General features: G+C 43.0%; 1 protein-coding gene across 1 annotated transcript; it reads left to right on the forward strand.

Moving 5' to 3' along the window:
• Positions 1-19,870: 19,870 nt before the first annotated feature.
• LOC147557277 (uncharacterized) lies at positions 19,871-21,972 on the forward strand. The gene is made up of 2 exons (XM_086658793.1): positions 19,871-20,386; positions 21,193-21,972. Exons 1-2 carry the CDS (start codon positions 19,871-19,873, stop codon positions 21,970-21,972), a joined length of 1,296 nt encoding a protein of 431 aa, XP_086514919.1.
• Positions 21,973-22,197: the final 225 nt, after the last annotated feature.

Genomic DNA, 22,197 nt, shown 5'->3' on the forward strand with positions numbered 1-22,197 from the left:
TGGAGAAACAGCAACTCAGGGAACTGGTAAAGTAGGCAAACCAAGACAAAGGTCGAGAGATTGTGTTACAAGTCAGAGTTGGTATCTAACATTCAAAGGAAATTCAAAGGGTTTGATTTTCTAAAAGAATGAGTTAGAATCTTGTTCGCCAAGAGGTTAAGTGGGAGTAATCAGTTAAGGAGCTGACTCAATAAAAGGACACCAGACGATGGTAAAAATAATTTGGGCATCGAAATTTGTAGTTATAGATAAAGAAGATGATAGGACTCGTTCAAGAGAATCTTGACGAGGTCTAACTAGAAATACTCTTAAAGAGAGATTTTACCCATCTCTCATGGCACACTTCTTGGCAAGACTTCGAGTCTGAAAAGATCCTGATGAGCAAAAGCACACATGAGGGAAATACTTATGCCTTAGGCATAAGACCAATCATAGAGAGATGATTGACATTTACCTTAACATCTAGAAATACATGGAGTATGAGATGTCGTCACCCAGAAGTTTCAAAGTGAGTACTTTGAAATGCTAAACAGAGAATGCCCTAGCATGCTGGGAGCATCTAGGAGAAAATCTCTAAAAGCAACAAGAGAAAAGGTTGAAGTAAGTCATAAAATGCAATCTTCCGAAATTAAAGATATAACTCTTAATAAAGGAAGGACAAACCAGATGAAAAGAGTTTCATGCTGGGGTTGTTGCAAACTCTACTAAGTAAAAAAACAAAATTAGAACTTAGGGAGTACTAATTTCAGTTTTAAGAAACTGATATTGTCTTGAAAGCTGATGAAAGTGTTCTTTAGCAAGATAATAAGCAAAATGTAATATGGATCAGGTCCACAACTAAACTGTTATCTTAGATCAAATATGGAAGATGTACAAATCTAAGGAATTAGGGTCATAGTAGAATATTCTAAAAACTCGTAAAATTAAGTGCGTAAAGGAGTTTACATGGAAGCTTACTTTTACCAACTTTTATTATCCGAAATAAAATAGTTGATTTCGTCATCTAAATTTTGGTTTAGAATTTAGACGACAATCCAAAATAATGGAATGCTCCAAGTAGGATTATTAGATATGTGATGTAATAAATGAAGCCATGCTAAGTGAACGTGGAACCATTTTATTATGTTATCCCAAGTCCAGGTCATTAAATGGACAATAATGACTGACGAAGACTAGCATGAGAGATTGACAGATAACGTTGTTTCTTGGGCTATAGGAATACCGAGTATTCATGTCAACTTCATGGGTGTGTAGTATGATGCACTGGAACCCCACAAATAAGAGTGCTTCAAGAGTTGAAGAGATGAATGTCATAACTCTCATTTAAGCAAATTGGAGAGATTCCTCAAAACATGAGTATTCTGCTCATCTTATGTAAGGAATGTCGAGCTCTGGTCCCGTTAAACGCTGTACCGTGAAAAGAGGTTATAAAAACGAAAACCAGATGAGGCATGATAGACATGAAGCTGAGTGGGAGTACAAGAACGGAATATGTCATCCTAAGTAAAATTAGGATAAAGTATCTCGAGGTCACTTGAAGAGAAACAACTGGAAATGCATGGTCGTGCTCAAATGGATTAATAGTAAATCATTTGTTTTGTCAGTTTGTTCTCTAGATCAAGAAAGTCTGAAAGGTATGGCGTATCAAATGAGATATGAAAATACATGGGTATCGAGCATTGCACTTGTTCTAAGTACAAGTGGGAGACTGAAGGATATGCCCTTTCCATCTATAGGATTTTCCTTCTGAAGGAGTTTGTATGGGCCAAAACACGTCATAAGGAGCGCCCCAAGAAATCCACGATTAATGAGCCCACATGAGGGCCAAGCCCATGAACCAAATGACAAATGGGACCGCCCAATTCATCTTCAAGCACCAGGGGTGACTCGCACCTTAAACAAAGAAGTCAATCCTGGATAAAGAAGACAGCCCTGCACAAAAAGGTCGGTCGTTATTTCCTGAGCGGACCTTCATCCCATATGCCAGTTGAGGTGTTACTGTTATTTAATATAACAGTTGGCCAAAAACATCATCAACATATACGTAGGATAGGAGTTACGGTATCCACATTCACGTCCAGGCGTTACCATATTCAAGACGCCAACCCACCACAAGGTGACAGTTGACCAAGAAAGACAGTTAACCACCAGACACTATATAACGACGACTCCAACTATCGACTACGGTATCCAAGGACGGATAACAACACCCGACATCCAACTCTCCCGCAATCAACCGATTCCTTTTTCTCACACCAATCATCTAAACCATTAGCAACCAACTAACGACTGCTACGATCTATCTCTCTCCACACGAACACCTGATAAAGGAAGGAGACTGATCTTTCTCTCTCTCCAGACGATCACCCGATCACCCGATCAAGGAAGACGACTGATCTTTCTCTCTCCAGATGACCACTTTATCAAGGAGGACGACTGATCTTTCTCTATCTAGACGACCACCTGCTCAAAGAAGACGACTGGTCTTTCTCTCTTCTAGCAACTACATTATCAAGGAAGACGACTGACCTTTCTCAATCCTAACGACTAAAGGGTGCAAGCACTTTATCACACTCGACGACCAGAGAATTAGACAAGCATACACCCAGTTGTATCACCTTCTCTCCCAAGGGTCGTTGGGCTCAGATAAAATATTTAACTCGATAGCTCAAGCTCCGGTTTATTATTCGTAATCAATATTTGCCAAGTTTACTGACTTGACTGTCGGGTCCCCTTAGGTCGGCACCATCCCGGTGTCCCAAGGGTCTTACGGTCACGTGAATTTTGTGTCTTGTCATAGGTTAAACCCAAACACGTCGTCGGTACACATAAAAATATTAACAGGTGAAGGTTCGATTTTCGGTCAACGACCCGATCCTCTTGACTTCTTGACCCGCTATTTCAAGCCCTCACAGTTTGGCGCTAGAAGGAGGGCCTATACAACTAATTACTGAGCTTACCCCAATGACACAAGAGATGACCAACACTCCATCTGACGTAATTCAAGACAAGCAATAGGAATAGTAAAGTACAATCAAGAACAGAACACGGAGATTTACGTGGTTCGGTTAGTGAGACCTACTCCACGGCGACAATGGCGCGATGATTTCCACTATGATAAGCAAACAAGTTTATACAAGAGACTCGTGAGATTGTGCTACTGGTATCTCCTTAGGGTTTAGTTTATATAGCCACTAAACCCTAATCCCATCGCCTCACCGACTCTCATTACAACTGACATTATAAACGGATAACAATAATCACTGACATAAGCCTAGCTTCCGCATTCCAGCTCTGTCTCGGAGTCTAGCTCTGCCTAAGAGCACTGCTTTGCATACCAGCTCTGTCTCAGCAATCAGCTCCGCTAATGGGTCCAAGCTTCGGTAGGTTAAACCGGGTTAGATACCAATCCGTATTCGAGTCACTTCTAACATTTGTACTAAGTATTATGGAGAATAAATAAAAGAGTTTTGTTCTTAATTGAGATGTCTTAAAAGTGCTAAATTAACAACATATACCGAAAGATTCTAAACTCGGTTATACCTGTAAAAAAGACACATCATGACGTGACTCATACAACGGGATCATCCCAATGACAAAGGGATGAGGAAAGAGTTTCCATCATAACCAAGAAAGCTTGATAAGCGAAGAATCTTATTGACAAAAAAGAAAGTCTTGAGTCAAAAACAGAAGTTGATCGTTAATTCTAACCTATCCAAGTTGGAACATCCAAAAGGATATAAATTGAAGAGTAAGAATCAAGCTCTGTCCTCCGATAAACCTATCCAAGCTTCCCACACATAACCGAAATTCGTCTAAAAGCTAAGAGGACCATGTGTAGGCATTACAAGGCATACATTAGCAAATCTGACGCAAATTCTTTAGAAGAAATTTGGGCTTCACACAACCAATCAAGAGAACAAAGTATTTGTTGCTCGTGATCGTATCCTCCTAATAATTAGTTCTGAGAGGAATAATTAGTTACCAAGGATAAATGGGAGGAAAAGTCGAATGCTTCGACCAAGAGCAACAAAACTGTTATAGAACGGTACCAGGATAAGATCTAAGCACCTACCTCGTTAGACGAATAGAGATTCATCCGAGAACTATTAAGGAATTGAAAGTTACTCAAAAGAAGATATCTCAAGTGTTGAGAGTATCACATTGCTCATAAGCCCTGAAGGTCATTACTACTTATCTAAGAAGCTCAGAAGATTGAAATCTTACTAATAAAGGTTAAGAGCATAGACCCGCGCAGAGGCGGAAACCAACTCTGCTATTGGCTAGGAGTCAATAGATTATGGAATTCTTTCTCATCAAGATTAGGAACTTGATAATTTGGTCAATGGAGCGAAACCATTGAACGGAAATTAATTTTCAAGGAAGAAAACTGAGAGGGATGGAAACATTAGAGTTTTCCAAAAAACTAGACCAAGAAGATTAAGATTGTGGATTCATACCAAGAGATTATGAACGAGATCTTGCATCAGTCTAACTTTAAGTCCATAACTAGCAAAAGGAAGTCAAAACCGTAACGGGCACCGACTTTAATGGTTAGTGAACAAGCATGCTTCGGAAATCCGTCATCGGAGTGAAGCAAGCAAGAGTTGGAGTCTTCGATTCAAAAGAGGAAATCAAAGATGTTTGATTCCTGGAAGAATGAAAAAAAATCTTAAATCTCAAGATTTCAAGAAGGTTAGTGGGAGTAACGATTTTCAGGTCCGGTGTGCAGTGTACACACGAGAATTGAGAACATCATAGAGATGTTGGAATCAGTTAATGAAGGACCACAAAGGATGAAATGCTTTGGGCATCAAACGTCTATAAGTTTAGATCAAAAGATGATAGGACTGAGATAAGAAACTTGGGATTCTTATAAGTCCAAATGCGAAAGACTCTAAAAGAGATATTAGACCCAAACCTCATCGCGCATAGCTCGGCAAGACTCAGAGTCGGGGGACCCTAATAAGCAAGCACGCATGAGGAAGATGGTTATGCTATACGCATAAGATCGCTCATGTGGGACATGATTTAGCATTTGCCGAAGACATCTCGAATACTGGAGTATTGAGAGGTGATAACATCCGAACTCAGATAAGACAATCTGAAACCACAACTAACATCCTAAACGGCTTGTAAAATTGCTAGGATGAGTTAGTGTGTACAAAGATGAACATGTCAATGCAAACTTCCAGACATGGAAGGAAAGCAGGCTTGAAGTGTTTTAAGCCGGAAACTATTGCAGACTCTACAAAACGAAAGAATAGAAGACTTAAGTCTAGTAAAGGGTTACTAGAAACTATCAATGGAAAATCAAAGGAAGCAACCTTCGATTAATTGATGATAAGCAAGGTTTAATCGGATTACATTCGTAGTCAACTAAATTGTCACCTAAGACAAAAAGTATGAGAGCCATACAATATGTCCAAAGCAATGGGTAATTTCAGAATTAACCTTGACTAGTAAATTGAGTAAGTTAAAGGGGTTTTATGGAAGAGGCTAAAATTTACAAACTCTCGTTATTGGAAATAAGTTAGTTATTTCATAGTCGTGTAAATTTGATTTTGTATTTAAACGACAGCCCACTGATAATAAAACATTCCAAATAGGTTTGCCAAATATGTGATCTAATGAATGAAACCCTATTAAGTGAAGTTGGAATACTTAATAATCATCTCCCTAGTCCAGGCCATTGCATGGACGACAATGACTCAGGAAGACTAGGACGTGAGGTCGACGAAATAGCGTTGTTCCATGGGCTATAGGAATAGGAGTATTTGAATAGACTACGTGGGTGTACTATTAGGAATATAGATTTGATAACACTGAAATGAGAAGTACATCAATCATGATGAACGCCAAAACGCTTTTCATTGACAAGATTTGGGACGTTCCTCAAAACATGAGTGCTCCGCTCATCTTATGTAAAGAATGTTCGACTTTGATTCTGCCAAACGCATCACCGTAAAAGGATGTTATAAAAGAGGATACTGGGAAAGACATGATAGACATGAAGCTGAGTGGGAGCACAAGCATGGATTGTGTCATCTTAATCACATTAGGAAAACGTATCTCAAGGCCGCTTGATGAGTGGCAACTGAAAATGCGTGGCCGCGCTCAAATGGATTAAAAGTTAATCATTTATCTTTGACAGTTGTACTCGGTACCAAGAAAGTTCGAAAGATGTGACGTATCAGATGGGATACAAGTTGACATGGGAATCGAACATTGCACTTGTTCTAAGTACAAGTGGGAGTCTGAAGGAGATGTCCTTCGACCAAAGATGCAATGCGAGCAATTTGTCGGATAGAACAATTGATGAAAAAGATCATCAAGTCCTGACGATTTAGGGGTCGTAGTGTTTAGCTAGAAACGAACTACAATCGTTGAATTATTAAGTAATTCACGACTAACTTTAGCTGGATATTACATCGGGTTACACATAAGAATATCTATTTGATCGGATGATATGACTATTGGGATGAGACATATAAACATGTCTCATAGGCCTAAAAGAAGTGTAGGGAAAGATAACACAAAAGTCCCAAAGAAGGGTAATTGGAACAGGCACCAAAGGAGGTGAATTGGGGCCCAAAAGGGCACGGCCAAGTTTGGCTGTGTGGCCCTATAGGGGCCGGCCAGATCTGCCCAAGATGGGCTTGATATGGCCGACCAATAATATGGAAATCAAGAAATAGAAACTAGTTTCTATTTTAAGTATTTCCTTAATCTTATTCAAAAGGGACTTTTAGGAAACCTAATTAGGGTTGGACTCTAACTTAGGACTCTATATAAGGTCTCTTAGGGATTTAAATAAGGTGTGGAATTTCCCAAGAAGCTTTCTTACTCTATACCATCAAGTAGAGAAAGAAAGAGGGCTGATTCCCAAACAATCTAACTAGTCATAAAGAAGGAGTTCTTCTAATCAAACCACCATTAGAGGTGTAGCTAGCTACAAGGTGGGAGATCAAATTGATCATTTAGGTGTCTTGAGTAGAGGAGCACACTTGGAGCTCTTGGTCTTCACATTCGATTGGAAAGGTTCGAGGAAAAATTTAGCGATTAAGGTAATCTCTGAACTCTTAGTTAATTATTAGCTTAGGCACGATGATCCTGGGATACTAGTGTTAGACATTAGATGTCTGAGATTCCGCTTAGAACACTAGTAGACACCATTACCCAACACCTATACCATAGACTAATGGGACCTATGTCCCTATACACCCGTACTCCAGAGATAATTCTGTGGAGCAGATCGTGGCAAAAAGGCTAGCAGACCTAGAGGCCTTACTTACACGCATTCTTGAGGTTCCGAGTCCATTTAAAAAGAGTCTGTCCCAAATTTATGCTGACTCGCAATTTGTAGATGCCATAGCTCTCGTTGAGATGCCCATGAAGTTTTCCTTCCCAAATATAAAGATGTACGATGGTACGTCTGACCCTGTTGACCACATTGCTTCTTACAAGCAACATATGTTTACAACGTATGTTTTCCTTCCCAAATATATACTAATCTTCCTAACAACTGTATTTCATCCTTCACACAGCTGACTGTTACCTTTGTTGAGCAGTTTGCCAGTAGCAAGAAGATAGAAAAGCTGTCTGGCAACTTATACAGAATACAACAAAGAAGGGGCGAACCTCTTAGATAGTACATAGGGAGATTCAACAGGGAGAAGGTGTCAATCCCGTATTGCAACACAGAGACAGCAGCAGATGCCTTCAGGAAAGGGCTCCTCCATGATGAGTTGTACAAAGAACTGGCCGAGTTCAACTATACGACCCTAGTTGACGTACAGTCTAGAGCTTAGTTGTAGATAAGTTGGGAAGAAGACAAGACCCACCGAAATATAGGATATTCTTATGACGGCCAGTCTAGTGATCGCCGATTCTGGAGACCTAATCGAAGGCTAGAAAATAGAGGCAACAGGGACCCATACCCACCTAGGCACCCGAGCCAAAGGGAGAATAGAAGACCTCTAGATCCTCCATCCAGACAACTTGACGAGAAGGTCCAGATTCCTTCTAGAGCAAGGCTCGCGGAGTACAAGCTCAATGTCGAACCTAGCGAGGTAATAGCCGTGATGAAGGGTATCAGCAACACAGTGAGGTGGCCAGGTAAGATCAAAAGTCCAAGCGATAAAAGGGACAACTCTAAGTGGTATGAGTTTCATTCAAATCACATACATACCACTGGATATTGTATAGCCCTGAGGTTGGAGGTGGCGGAGCTCTTGAAAAGAGGGCACCTCACAGACCTACTGACAAACAAAGGAAAGAAGATGCTAGCTCTTAGGGATGAGCAGCCGAAAGAGCCAGAATAGCCAATCCCTACAAGGACATGTTTGATGATCACTGAAGGTTCGGAAGTAAGCTGAGCCATCAACGCAACAGCAAAAAGGAACGCTAGGATAGCTCACAGCGCCGCAACACACTTAGCCGAAGCTCCACCACCAGCTTGTACTGATCAGATCATTAGTTCGTAGACAACGAATTCACAGGGCTCGTGAACCCTCACCATGACGCTCTCGTCCTATCTCTTACAATTGCTAATGTTCTGGTAAAAAGAATATTAATTGATAACGAGACATCCACTAATGTACTGTTCCTACATGCTTTACAGGTTATGGGCTTAGAGGAGACAAGCATATGTCATCGATCAACCTTACTCATTGGCTTTAGTGGTGAACAGAAGCAAACCTTGGGAGAAGTACCTTTGCCTGTTTATGCTGGAGGACTCAACTTGTCGGCCACATTTTGAAGGAGCTGTCCTTCGACCAAGGATGCAATGCGAGCAATTTGTTGGATAGGACAATTGATGAGGAAGATCATCAAGTCCAGATGATTTAGGGATCGTAGTGTTTAGCTAGAAACTAACTAGGATCGTCGAATCGCGAAGCAATTCACGGATACCTTCATCCGCATCCTACAACGAGTTACACAAAGAGTGTCAACTTGATTGAAAGATATGACTAGAGCGATGAGACATATATACATGGGGTGACCCATAAGATCTGTCCAAAAGGCCTAAAAGAAGTTTAGGCAAGTACAAAAAGCCCGAATGGAGGGATTTTGGGGGGGGGGGCACCAAAGGGATGTTTTGGGCCCAAGAGAGGGGCCGACCATTCAACATGGGATGCCCATAAGGGGCCGACTAGATCAGGCCATAAAGCTATGCATGGGGCGGCCCAATAGAGGAAAGAGAATAAATAGAAAGTAGTTTTTATTTTTGACTATTTCCTTAATCTTATTCAAAAGGACTTTTTGGGAAACCTCTTTAGGCTGGCACTCTAACTTAGGGTTCTATATAATGTCTCTTTGCGACTTGAATAAGGTGTGGAAAATTCTCCAGAAGCTTTCAACCTCTGCAACATCAAGTAGAGAAAGAAAGAGAGAAAATTCCCAACTATCTATCTAGTGAAAGAAGAAGGTGTTCTTCATCTAACCAACATCAGTGTTCTAGCTAGCAACAAGGTGGGAGATCGAGGTGATCAGTGTCCCAAGTAGAGGAACTACAATTGGAGCTTTTGGTCCTCCCAATAGAAATTGGAAAGGTTCGAGGAAAACTAGTGATAAAGGTATTTATGCAACTAGTTTTCTTAGTTCATCAGTATTAGCTTATGTATAAGATCCTGGGAATACTAGTGTTAGACATTAGATGTCTGAGATTCCGCTTAGAACACTACAAGACACCATAACCCAACAGAGGCGTCAGAGCCTCTTGCACATAACTAATTTTGGCTAAGTTTCGGACCAATCTATGCTAGCTTAGATAGATAGTTATGTCTAAAAGTGTTTTGGGGATGTTAATATGAAAAGTTTCAAAAACATCAATTTTGATCCAAATTGGTTTTGATTAAGAGTTGTTTTTCATGTTTTAGAAGTTTGAAAAAAAAAATTGGTTTTTTAGAAAGAGTTCTAAAGGTGGGAATAGCAAATTCTAGCTGCAAAAGAAAAAAAGAAGGGAAGCTTGGAAACTTCCAAAATCTGGCCTGGATGCATCTAGGATGCGTCGGGGGTCAGCTACAGACGCGTCTCAGGCCTGTTGGAGACGCGACCAAGTCTCTGACCGAGACATCTATGAAGCTTCCTAGACGCGTTAGACGCGTCCAAGGGCATCCAAGTTCGTCTCGGTCTTAGAAACCGAGACAACAGTTACTCGGACTCGGCCAGACACGTCTAGGTAGTGTCTGGGATATCCCAGGACGTCTCGATTTTATCCAAGAGATCCAAAACAGGTCAGGTCTTTGACCAGACGCATCTGGAGCAAAGACCCGCATCCTGGTGCATGCCCAGGACGCGACCTGGCCGAGATAGGCTCGGGCCAGGACGTGCCGGCCTTAAGGTCGTGCCATGTCCGACCCGTGTTTAGGGCCTTGCTAGGCCTAGGCCGGGACTTAGTCTTGGGCTTTTGTCAAGCTTAAGAGATCCATTTATGGACTAAAGAAAGCAAAGAGTTTGGTTTCCTCAACAATGCAGAAGAATCTTCTGTTTACAAGAAGGTTAGTGGGAGCAACCTAGTTTTCTTGGTCCTTTATGCCGATACCATATTAATCATTGGAAACTGATGATGCATAAAAATGTCCAGATGTTGACTAACGTCTGAAGAGTCAAGATCAGACTTGAAGTCTACTGGATCAACCCGGCTTAACGTAGCAGAATCGCTGAGCCCCTGATGGTCCACCAAACATTACCCTAACTGGGAGGTCGGTCAGAAGAAACCAGCCCTGCAAACGCCCTTGGCATGGACATATCATCCCTGGGGTCTTCAGAGGAGTAAGGGGGGGGGGGGGGGGCGGGGGGGGTCCAAACAGATCCGGCCAATATCTTACACCCAGAACTGGGAAGGCAGCAGCGCTCTATCGACTTAGTCTCGAATCTTCTAGAAGGATCTCAGTCGGCCACACATCTCGAAGTGTTTAAGCCCGCTTGGACTCCACGTAACTGAAGGAGTAAACTTCTCCTCTAGGATCTATCCCATCGACAAGATGTCTACGAAGAATCCTTGAACTTAGGAACTTCCACTTATGAAAGATCCGAGATAGACTCTAAGAGAAACCCTAGATATTCAAGAGAGGAAACTTTCTCTTTGGTCTGACGCCAACCGCCTCACCACACCACTAATCAAAGTCGGCCTAACATCGCCTATAAAAGGCCCCCCACATCGTCCTTCAAAGGAAACGATATCTTAACCTAAAAAGATCACCCAAAACTCAGAGTTCCCACAACTCGCCCCGCAAAAGGATTAATCCATATTCATTCTTTTACTGCAAAGAGCACCCTGACTGGCTTCAGCGTCGAAGCGGTTTTTAAACCCTTTGCAGGTTTTCCTCCGTTTGGAGCAAACGAACAGGAACAGGAGTTAGGAACGAGGAACAGAAGCAAAGAGCAAGGAGTAGGAGCAGGGAGCAAGGAGCAGAGCAGGAAGCGGAGCAGTGAGCAGAGCAGGAAGCAGAGCAGGAAGTGGAGACACTGAGCAGAACAATACTCGACTTAACAGAACAACCATACATAACGGAGGCTGTCATGCATCAACTCCCTATTTCATGCTGATGTAATGGAAAGCCATTATTTGACATCAGCATTTGGCGCTAGAAGGAGGGGATCTCCAGCAAAATCATCACTTCGGTAACCCGAACACTACTCAAAACTTTGTAGACTAACTATTTCTCTGAGCCCCTTTAGGCAAATATGTCTTCGGAGGAGCACACCCCACACGGATCGCCACACAGACTCCGCAGCACAAACAAGCTCATGACCGAGCTAGCCCAGGTCAAAGCTGACTACCTCCGGAGAGATGAGGAGGCGAGACAATTGGAGGAGAAGCTTTGTCAGGCAGAAAGGGCTAGAAACGCTACGGCACCAAGAGAAGAGAGAAGATATAATCAGGAAATATGCACGAAGACTATTCTCACCAGGCAACGCATTCTCTTCCGGAGATCTGACATTACAGTCGGGAGATCAGATGCGTCTGGAGAACATCCTGGAAAGGTACGGAGCATTAGACCCCAACCGACTATACATCCCTAAAAAGAAGGGAATTGGCAAAGGATGCATGGACGACCCAACCATTTTTTAGATACTCATACATCATATAGGAGAGCTGACGCGAGAAAGAGAGAAAGAAAAGCTGCGAGGACAAGCAGTTTTCCATCAACCTCCCCTCTGTCAAGAAATCTTGGAATGAGAAGCCAAAAAACTTCAAATGTCCAGCACTAGATCAATACCACGGCCTGCAGGATCCAGTAGTGTTTGTCAACAATTACACCTCGGTAATGAACCTGTATACGACCAACCAGAACGTATGGTGTGTAGTCTTCGCTACAATCCTGAAAGGCCCAGCCCAAGCATGGTATGAAGCACTAGCCCTGGGCTCAATCAAGTCTTTCGTTCAACTCGCCCAGGTCTTTTGCGATGCCTTTCGAGGAAGCACTACAATCAAGAGAAAGACGGACGAGCTGTTCAATGTAGTCTAGGGGAGAAAAGAGACCTTGGCAACTTCTTGGCAAGGATTCCGCAACCTCATGGTGCAAGTCCCTGATCTGCAACCAAAAGTTGCTTTAGCAGTTCTGTTGAGAGGTCTCCGACAAGATGACGTCATTAGGGACATCTTCGGAAAAGAACCAGACACCCTGGCTGAGTTAATGGAGAGGGTGCAACAACTCATCAGGAAAAGAAGAAAACTACCAGCGGATGAAGGAGGTGGCAAACATCCCACATGAAAGCCAGCCGATCCAGAAGCGAGAAGAAGCCAGGCCTCACAAGGAGCGAGAGCGAAATTGAAGAACCAGATTTGATGTCGCCACCTATACTCAATTGGTCAAAGGCATGGAGGAGATTCTATAGATACTCGAGGCAAAGGGAAAAGCAGAACTTCCCAGACCTAACGACGATAAGAACGAGTTCGGGCTCAGAGACATGACCGCATGGTGTGCTTTCCGCAGAGGTTACGGTCACAAAACCGATGACTGTCGAAACCTCAAGAATGACATTGAAGAAATGGTGAGGAAAGGTGAGCTGGATAAATACATCCGAAAGGAGCAGCGATCCTCTGAATATAAGAATAAGGGGCCAACAAGCAGAGCTGGAATTGGTTTCGGGCTAAATCCTGACGAGCGAAGCCTGACCATCAAAAAAGCCACTAAAGGCTTAGATAAGCCCTCCGGAGTCATGGGAAATATCAATACTATCTCAAAAGGACCAACTTTCAGCGGAGTCACGAAGGGAGAACTACGGAGATACGTAACTGAGGCAAAAAATCAGCCCGTTCTGTTCATAAAATCTAACGTGGAGACACCGCCCATCATCTTCACTGACGACGACTTAGTAGGAGTAATAACCCCACACTCAGACCCGTTGGTGATAACAACGTTAGTATCCAATTGGAGGGTAGGACGCATCCTAGTCGACACAGGAAGTTCGACCAAAGTCATGAGCCGGACGTGCTTTCAAAAACTCGGGATAAGTCCACATTATCTTAAATCATATAAGTCTTGCTTGACAGGGTTCGGCGATAACCAGGTCGAAACCGATGGGACAACATTACTACCCGTGCTGATAGGAGAAGGAGAAACAAAGAAAGCGATAATGCTAAACTTCGCTATAGTCGACCAAATGCATGCCTACAACATTATACTAGGCAGGAACTTCCTGAGAGAGTCAGGTGCAATAATCTCCATGAATCACGTCATGATGAAATTCCCAATCCTGGGAACAAATCTCATTGGAACGGTAAGAGGGAAGCAAGAAATAGCCAGGGAATGCTACTTAATCTCTGCTCAGGGCTGCGAAGAGGAAACCACCAACCCGTCCACCGTTGGAGGAGATAAGGTCTTCTATGGAGACCCCACAGCAGACATGCAGGACTGAAAACTGATGACCACACAGGTTACCATCAATCTTTTCCCTTTTTATTATTACAGAATAAAAGCCGTTAGGCAGAAGAAGTAGCGCTACCAGCTACATATTTAACTAATAAACAAAAAGTTTTACTAAAAAGGCGGTACTACAAAGGAGGAGTGCTAGTTAAGCTCATCTCGCTTTAGCCGAGCAGGTAGCCCTGATAGCGAAAGCTACGACCAAGGGACCCAACGGTAGCCTTGGTAGCAAAAGCAATGACCAAGGGCCCTAATCTAAAAACTGCCTTGATAGCGAAAGCCACAACCAGGGATAGGATAACTCTGATAGCCACGGCGACGACAAGAGGCCCTAAGGAGCAGTCCTAGTTAAACTGAAACTTCATTCGAGTAAAACAGACCCCTCACCAAGGTCCCAAGGAGGAGTCCTAGTTAAAACTGACCGTGCTCAAGCCGGCAAAATTAGGTAGCTCTGGTAGCTAAGGCAACGACCTGAGGACCTTGCAAGGAGCAGTCCTAGTTAAACAGAAGACTTTACTCGAGTGAAACGCGATCCCCATTGAGGGTTGTAAGGAGAAATCCTAGTTAACCTACAGCCCTGGCAAAGGTGGCCGGGGGTATAAGGAGAAGTCCTTTCAAAGCTAGTCATGCAGAAGCAGACAAAAACAGCCTTGGTAGCCCAAGCTACGACCAGGGGTACGAGAAGAGTCCCGGCGAAAACTAGTTATGCTCAAGCCAACGAAACTAGCTCTGGTAGCCCAAGCTACGACCAGAGGTTTAAGGAGAAGTCCTAGCGAAACTAGTCGTGCTCAAGTCGACGAAACTAGCTCTGGTAGCCCAAGCTACGACCAGAGGTTTAAGGAGAAGTCCTAGCGAAACTAGTCGAGCTCAAGCCGACAAAACTAGCTCTGGTAGCCCAAGCTACGACCAGAGGTTTAAAGAGAAGTCCTAACGAAACTAGTCAAGCTCAAGCCGACGAAACCAGCTCTGGCAGCCCATGCTACGACCAGAGGTCTAAGGAGAAGTCCTAGCCAAACTAGTTGTGCTCGAGCCAACGAAACCAGCCCTGGTCGCGAAAGCAATGACCAGGGGTTCAAGGAGAAATCCTAGCTAAATTTATTGAGACCAGACTAATAAAAGACAACCCTGGGAGCGATATCCATGATCAGGGGCAAAACCAGACTCGAAAATCACTATGATTCTCGGAGTTATGCTAATTTGGGTTTTATTTTGCAGAAGGAAATAGATTAGAGCATGATAAATTAGGCATAACTTTCTTTGGTTTTTGCAGGGGCGATCATTCGGAAGCATTAGTAAGCTAGGTCTACAATAACCATAATGGCCAATTGATTTTGCAGGACAACCGGAAACAAGGAAAGCAAACAGGAGAACAACTCAACATTCAGAAACAGAAAAGGCACGACAGTTCAGAGAAATGACAATATTCATAAGAAAGGTCTATTACAGAAGAAATTGCAATCAAGATACATCAAAAGGAGTACAATCATTCGAGTCCATTATAGAAGAAATTGCTAAAAATTAAAAGGAGTTGAAGGTAAGGAAGTGCCAAGAGGATCAAGGTCACCCCTATCTTTTAGATCCTCCATTAACGGGAATGCCATGACTGATACCTTGGCAAACAACCATTTTTGGGGTTGGACCCCAATTGATATCCCAGGTAACTATCTCCATTGTTGAAAAAGTTACCCTTAAATATCTCCATTATCGGAAAAACATCACCAAAGAGAACGCTGAGCGTGAATTCAGACAAAGGCCTCATCTAGGATTTTAGACGAAAACAGAAGGTAAAAGAACGAGGAAAGGACTTTCTTCTCTCTGGATCTTGATAACAGGAAACTGAAGAACGAAGGCAGGCTATTTATAATGGAAAAGGACAGTTAGAGGACTTCTCGAAACGGACGAGGGGCATTAAAGGCGAAGACCAAACACATCTTGGGAACATGCAAAGGAGTGATGATCAGCAATACCCACAGCTCGAGATCAATTAGAAGATGGGATATCAACGGATTTCAAGGAGACCTGACAGTCTCACCACTAGCAAGACACCATATGTCCGCGCATGTCGAAAAGGTCACCGTGTACAGCAACCCAAAAGATCAGAGCTGAAAATGGGCAGTTAGAAGATCAAATACGTAACGTTACAGAATCACACATGAAAAGGAAATTAATCATTCGGACAGAAGTGGAAACGTGTCTCGAAAAGATGGACCACGCGTTCAACAATCTAAGGCATACAAAACTCAAGTCAGTTCTAGCAAAAAGCAGATGTAGAGGAAGAAAGTTTTACTACCAGTAGCCCCCACCAGCTCAGTACAAGCCAGTTCGGGAATGTGCAGCTTCGGAAAATCAGAAGAAAAAAAAACCAAGCTTCACAAAACAGCTCTGGTCCAGGTAAAAACCTCGACTTTAGGATCTTCTATAATTAAAACACACGAGTTACTTCTACTCCTCAGTCTCATTACTTTTGACTAAGGAGTGGCGGGACTCATGATGATGCATAAAAATGTCCAGACGTTGACTAACGTCTGAAGAGTCAAGATCAGACCTGAAGTCTACTGGATCAACCCGGCTTAAGGTAGCAGAATCGCTGAGCCCCTAATGGTCCACCAAACATTCCCCTAACTGGGAGGTCGGCCAGAAGAAACCAGCCCTGCAAACGCCCTTGGCATGGACAGATCAACCCTGGGGTCTTCAGAGGAGTAAGGGGGGTCCAAATAGATCCGGCCAATGTCTTACGCCCAGAACTGGGAAGGCAGCAGCGTTCGGCGATCTATCGACTTAATCCTGGATCTTGTAGAAGGATCTCAGTCGGCCACACATCTCGAAGTGTTTAAGCCCGCTTGGACTCCACGTAACTGAAGGAGGAAACTTCTCCTTTAGGATCTATCACATCGGCAAGATATCTACGAAGAATCCTTGAACTTAGGAACTTCCACTTATCAAAGATCCGAGATAGACTCTATGAGAAACCCTAGATACTCAAGAGAGGAAACTTTCTCTTTGGTCTGACGGCAACCGCCTCACCACCGCCACTAATCAAAGTCGGCCTAACATCGCCTTTAAAAGGCCCCCACATCGTCCTTCAAAGGACAGGATCTCTTAACCTAAAAAGATCACCCAAAACTCAGAGTTCCCACAACTCGCAACCAAAAGGATCAATCAATATTCATTTTTTTACTGCAAAGAGCACCCTGACTGGCTTGAGCGTCGGAGCAGTTTTCGAACCCTTTGTAGGTTTTCCCCCCTTTGGAGTAGACGAACAGGAACAGGAACTAGGAACGAGGAGCAGAAGCAAGGAGCAAGGAGTATGAGCAGGGAGTAAGGAGCAGAGCAGGAAGCAGAGCGGTGAGCAGAGCAGTGAGCAGAGCAGGAAGCAGAGCAGTGAGCAGAGCAGGAAGGAGAGCAGGAAGGAGAGCAGGAAGTGGAGGCACTGAGCAAAACAATACTCGAATTAACAGAATAACCACACATAACAGAGGTTGTCATGCATCAACTCCCTATTTCATGCTGATCTAATGGAAAACTATTTTTTGACATCAGGAGAAACGACATTCAGATGTTAGAACTAGTCAAGGACTATTTTCGAAATTGTTTCTCAATGAAGGATCTAGGGGAGGCAGAATACATGTTGAGCATCAAGATCTATAGAGATAGATCAAGAAGGATGATTGGACTCAGTCAAGAAACTTATATAGATAAGATTCTACACCAGTTCAAAATGGAAGACTCTAAAAGAGGATTCCTACCTATGTCACATGGCATCACACTTAGCAAGAATTGGTGTCCTAACTCCTAAGATACCTAATAAGCTAGAATACATGATTGATGTTCTGTACACTTCAGCCATAGGATCAATCATGTACGCCATGATCTGCACTCGCCCAGACGTCTCATATGCCTTGAGCATGTGTAGTCGTTTCCAATCGAATCCAGGCGAAGCACACTGGACCGTTACTAAGAATATGATAAAGTACCTGAGAAGGACTAAGGATCACTTCTTGTGATATGATGAATGAAACCATATTGAGTAAACTTGGAATTATTTCATTATCATCTCCCTAGTCCAGGTCACTGTGCGGACAACAATGACTTATGAAGACTAACGCGTGAGGTCAAATGAGATAGCGCAGTTTCATGGGCTATAGGAATAATGTATTCGATTAGACTACGTGGGTGTATAATAGAGATTACACACTACATAACTCTCAAATGAGAAGTACATGAAAGTGATGAACGTCAAAACACTTCTCATTGACAAGATTGGAGAGATTCCTCAAAATATGAGTGCTCCGCTCATCTTATGTAAGGAATGTCTGACTTTGGTTTCGTCAAACGCTGCGCCGTAAAAGGAGGCTATAAAAGCGAGTACAGGGAAGGACAGGATAGACATGAAGTTAAGTGGGAGTACAAGAATGGATTATGTCCTCCTAATTAAATTAGGATAAAGTATCTCTGGGCCACTTAATGAGTAACAACTGAAAATGCATGGCCGTGCTCAAATTGATTAGATGTTAATCATTTATTTTGACAGTTGTACTCGTTGTACTCGGGATCAACAAAGTCTGAATGACGTGACGTATCAGATGGGATACTAAGTGACATGGGAATCGAGCATTGCACTTGTTCTAAGTAAAAGTGGGAGTCTGAAGGAGATGTCCTTCGAGCAAGGATGCAATGCGAGAAACTTGTCGGATAGGACAATTGATGAGGAAGATCATCAAGTCCGGATGATTTAGGGATCGTAGTGTTTAGCTAGAAACCAACTACGATCGTCGAATCGCGAAGCGATTCACGACTATCTTCGTCCGGATCCTACAACGGCTACACAAAGAGTGTCAACTTGATCGGAAGATATGACTAGAGGGATGAGACATATATACATGGGGAGACCCATAAGATATGTCCAAAAAGACCTAAAAGAAGTTTAGGCAAAGATAGTACAAAAGGCTCGAATGGAGGGATTTTAGGCCGGGGCACCAAAGGGATGTTTTGGGCTCAAAAGAGGGGCCGACCATGCATCATGGGCTTCCCATAAGGGGCCGGCCAGATCAGTCCATAAAGCTATGCATTGGGCGGCCACAATAGAGGAAAGAGAGAAAATAGAAAGTAGTTTCTATTTTTGACTATATCCTTAATCTTATTCAAAAGGACTTTTTGGGAAACCTAATTAGGATGAAACTCTAACTTAGGGTTTTATATAATGTCTCTCTGGGACTTTAATAAGGTGTGAAAAATTCTCAAGAAGCTTTCAACCTCTACAACATCAAGTAGAGAAAGAAACAGAAAATTCCCAACTATCTATCTAGTCAAAGAAGAAGGTGTACTTCATCTAACCACCATTGGTGTTCTAGCTACCAACAAGGTTGGAGATCAAGGTGATTGCTCGGTGTCCCAAGTAGAGGAGCTAAAATTGGAGCTCTTGGTCTTCTCAAAAGCAATTGGAAAGGTTTGATGGAAAACTAGCGATAAAAGTATTTATGCAACTAGTTTTCTTAGTTCATCATTATTAGCTTATGCATGAGATCCTGGGAATACTAGTGTTTGACATTAGATGTCAGAGATTCCTCTTAGAACACTAGAAGACACCATAACCCTACACATTTGTCGTACTGGTCTGCCCATAAGCATACAACATGATTTTAGGTAGGCCGTGGATACGCGCTATGCGAGCGGTACCGTCAAAATTCGACCAGGTAATACGGTTCCCTACACCTTGTGGAGTCAGGGAGGTTAAAGGAGAGCAAGGGGCCTCCCATAATTGTTTAGAATACAATGAAATCTCCCAAGGCCCCCTTATAGCAACTACAGACTAGGCAGTCACATAGTGCTGACCCTTACAATCCTAGCATAGAAGACCTGGATGAAGTACAAATCTAGCCAGACTACCCAGACCCTAAAGTACAGGTGGGATCTAATTTGAGTGTCGTTCTTCGAAAAAAGCTGATAGACTTCCTCACCACACAAAACGACTGTTTTGCTTGTCACACGCCAATATGACAGGCATAGACCAATCTATTATAACACACAAACTACAAGTCGACCTTGACCACCCGCCTGTTAAACAAAAGAGGCGAAGGTTTGTACCTGAAGGCAATAGAGTGATAAAAAAAGAAGTAGAAAAACTGCTAGACAAAGGGTCTGTCAGAGATGTTCACTATCCCGATTGGTTAGCCAATGTTGTCGTGGTGAAGAAGAAAAATGGAAAATGGAGGGTGTCCATCGACTTCACTGACCTGAATAAGGCATGCCCAATAAATTCATTTCCCCTACCTCATATTGACGTGTTAGTAGATGCCACTGCTGGCCACGAGCTTCTTAGTTTCATTGATGCTTTTTCGGAGTACAATCAAGTTCTTATGCACCCCGAAGACCAAGAAAATACCTCTCTCGTAAAAGAAATAGGCGTATTTCGTTATAAGGTTATGCCATTCAGACTAAAGAATGCAGAAGATACTTACCAAAGATTGGTGAACAAGAAGTTTGCCAACATGCTCAGCGACACAATGGAGGTGTACATAGATGACATGCTGATCTAGTCGTTAGAAGCTACATAACACATCAACCATTTGCAGTAGGCCTTCGAGGTTCTGAAGAGGTACAATACAAAACTGAATTCAAATAAATGTTCATTTGGTGTATCTTTAGGGAAGTTCCTAGGGTGTGTATTCACGTATAGAGGGATCGAAGCAAATCCAGACCAGATACAGTTGGTAATAAATATCCTCTCTCCTAAGTGCGTAAAAGATGTGCAAAACCTAGCAGGAAAAGTAGCAACTCTAAGCCGATTCATTTCTCGATCATCCAAGAAATGTCATCTCTTCTTTACTACCATAAACAGGCCGAAAGATTTTAATTGGACACCAGCATGTGAAGATGCACTTCAGCAGCTGAAAGAATACCTCACCCCGCCTTCGTTGCTCTCCAAACCTAAGCAAGGTGAGCACCTTTGTATTTATTTGGTAGTATTTGAAACAATTGTCAGTGTTGTCTTGGTGAGAGAAGAAGACGGTAAGCAACTCCCAGTTTACTATGTTACCAAGTCATTACTCGATGCCGAGACTCGGTACAGTCAATTAGAAAAAATAGCACTAGCTCTGGTAACAGATGCCAGAAAACTGAGGTCGTACTTTCAATGCCACCCCGTTGTGGTTGTCACTGCCTTCCCAATGATAATATCCTACACATGCCAGAAAGTCTGGACGTCAAACGAAGTGGGCGACCGAGTTAAGCGATCAGGACATCTCGTTCCAACCAAGGACTGCCATAAAATCTCAGGTTTTATCTGACTTTATCTTTGATTTTACTCCTAATGCAGGCCCAGAAAGAATTACTCTGCCTCAGTGAGCCTCTCCCTGGAAAATGGACATTGTCTATGGATGGCTCAAGCAACGTGAATGGGGTTGGGCTACCAGTCACCCTCACCTCCCCTCTGGAGGACATAATCCATCAAGCGGTAAGATGTGAATTCCAAGCAACTAACAATAAAGCCGAGTATGAGGCGTTAATTGCAGGTCTTTCCTTGGCAAAAGAATTGGGGACCCAGAACCTCGACGTGAGGTCTGACTCCCAATTGGTGGTCAACCAACTTCAAGGTACCTACCAAGCCAAAGATGCGAGGATGAAAACCTACTTGGAGCATGTCAAGGAAATCCAAAAACACTTCCAGGAGGTAAAATATGAGCAGGTACCCGTAGCTGAAAAGGGTCATGCAGATGCCTTGGCAAACCTTGGCTTGTCAATTCAAACCAAAGTAGCACAGGACATACCCCCTGTCCTGCTCCAGTGCCCAGCCATCTGGAAACCCCTACAACCAGAAGTAGCAGCTACAGATATCGCTGACAACTGGATGACTCTTGTCATAAAGTACCTGACCGTTGATGAGCTTCCCTCGTACAAAAATGAAGCCAAGAGACTAAAAGCAAAGGAAGTGAGATTCTGCATAATCGATGGTCAATTACTCAGGAAGTCTTACTCACCTTACCTCAAATGCATCACCCCAGAAGAAGGTAAGTATGGTTTAAAAGAACTACTTTATCAAGGAGGACAACTGATCTTTTTCTCTCCAGACGACCACTTTATCAAGGAGGAGGACTGATTTTTCTCTCTCTAGAAGACCCCCTACTCAAGGAAGACGACTAATCTTTCTCTCTCTAGGCAACTACTTTATCAAGGAGGACAACTGACTTTTCTCACTCCTAACGACCAAAGGGTAAAAGCACTTTATCTCACTCGACGACTTGAGAATTAGGCAAGCATACACACGGTTGTATCACCTTCTTTCCCAACGATGGTCCTGTTAAGATAACATATTTAACTCGAT

This window comes from Eschscholzia californica, unplaced genomic scaffold (genome assembly GCF_041429995.1).
Source record: "Eschscholzia californica isolate CP2 unplaced genomic scaffold, dmEscCali1.0.p SCAF_2, whole genome shotgun sequence".
Lineage (NCBI taxonomy): Eukaryota > Viridiplantae > Streptophyta > Magnoliopsida > Ranunculales > Papaveraceae > Eschscholzia > Eschscholzia californica.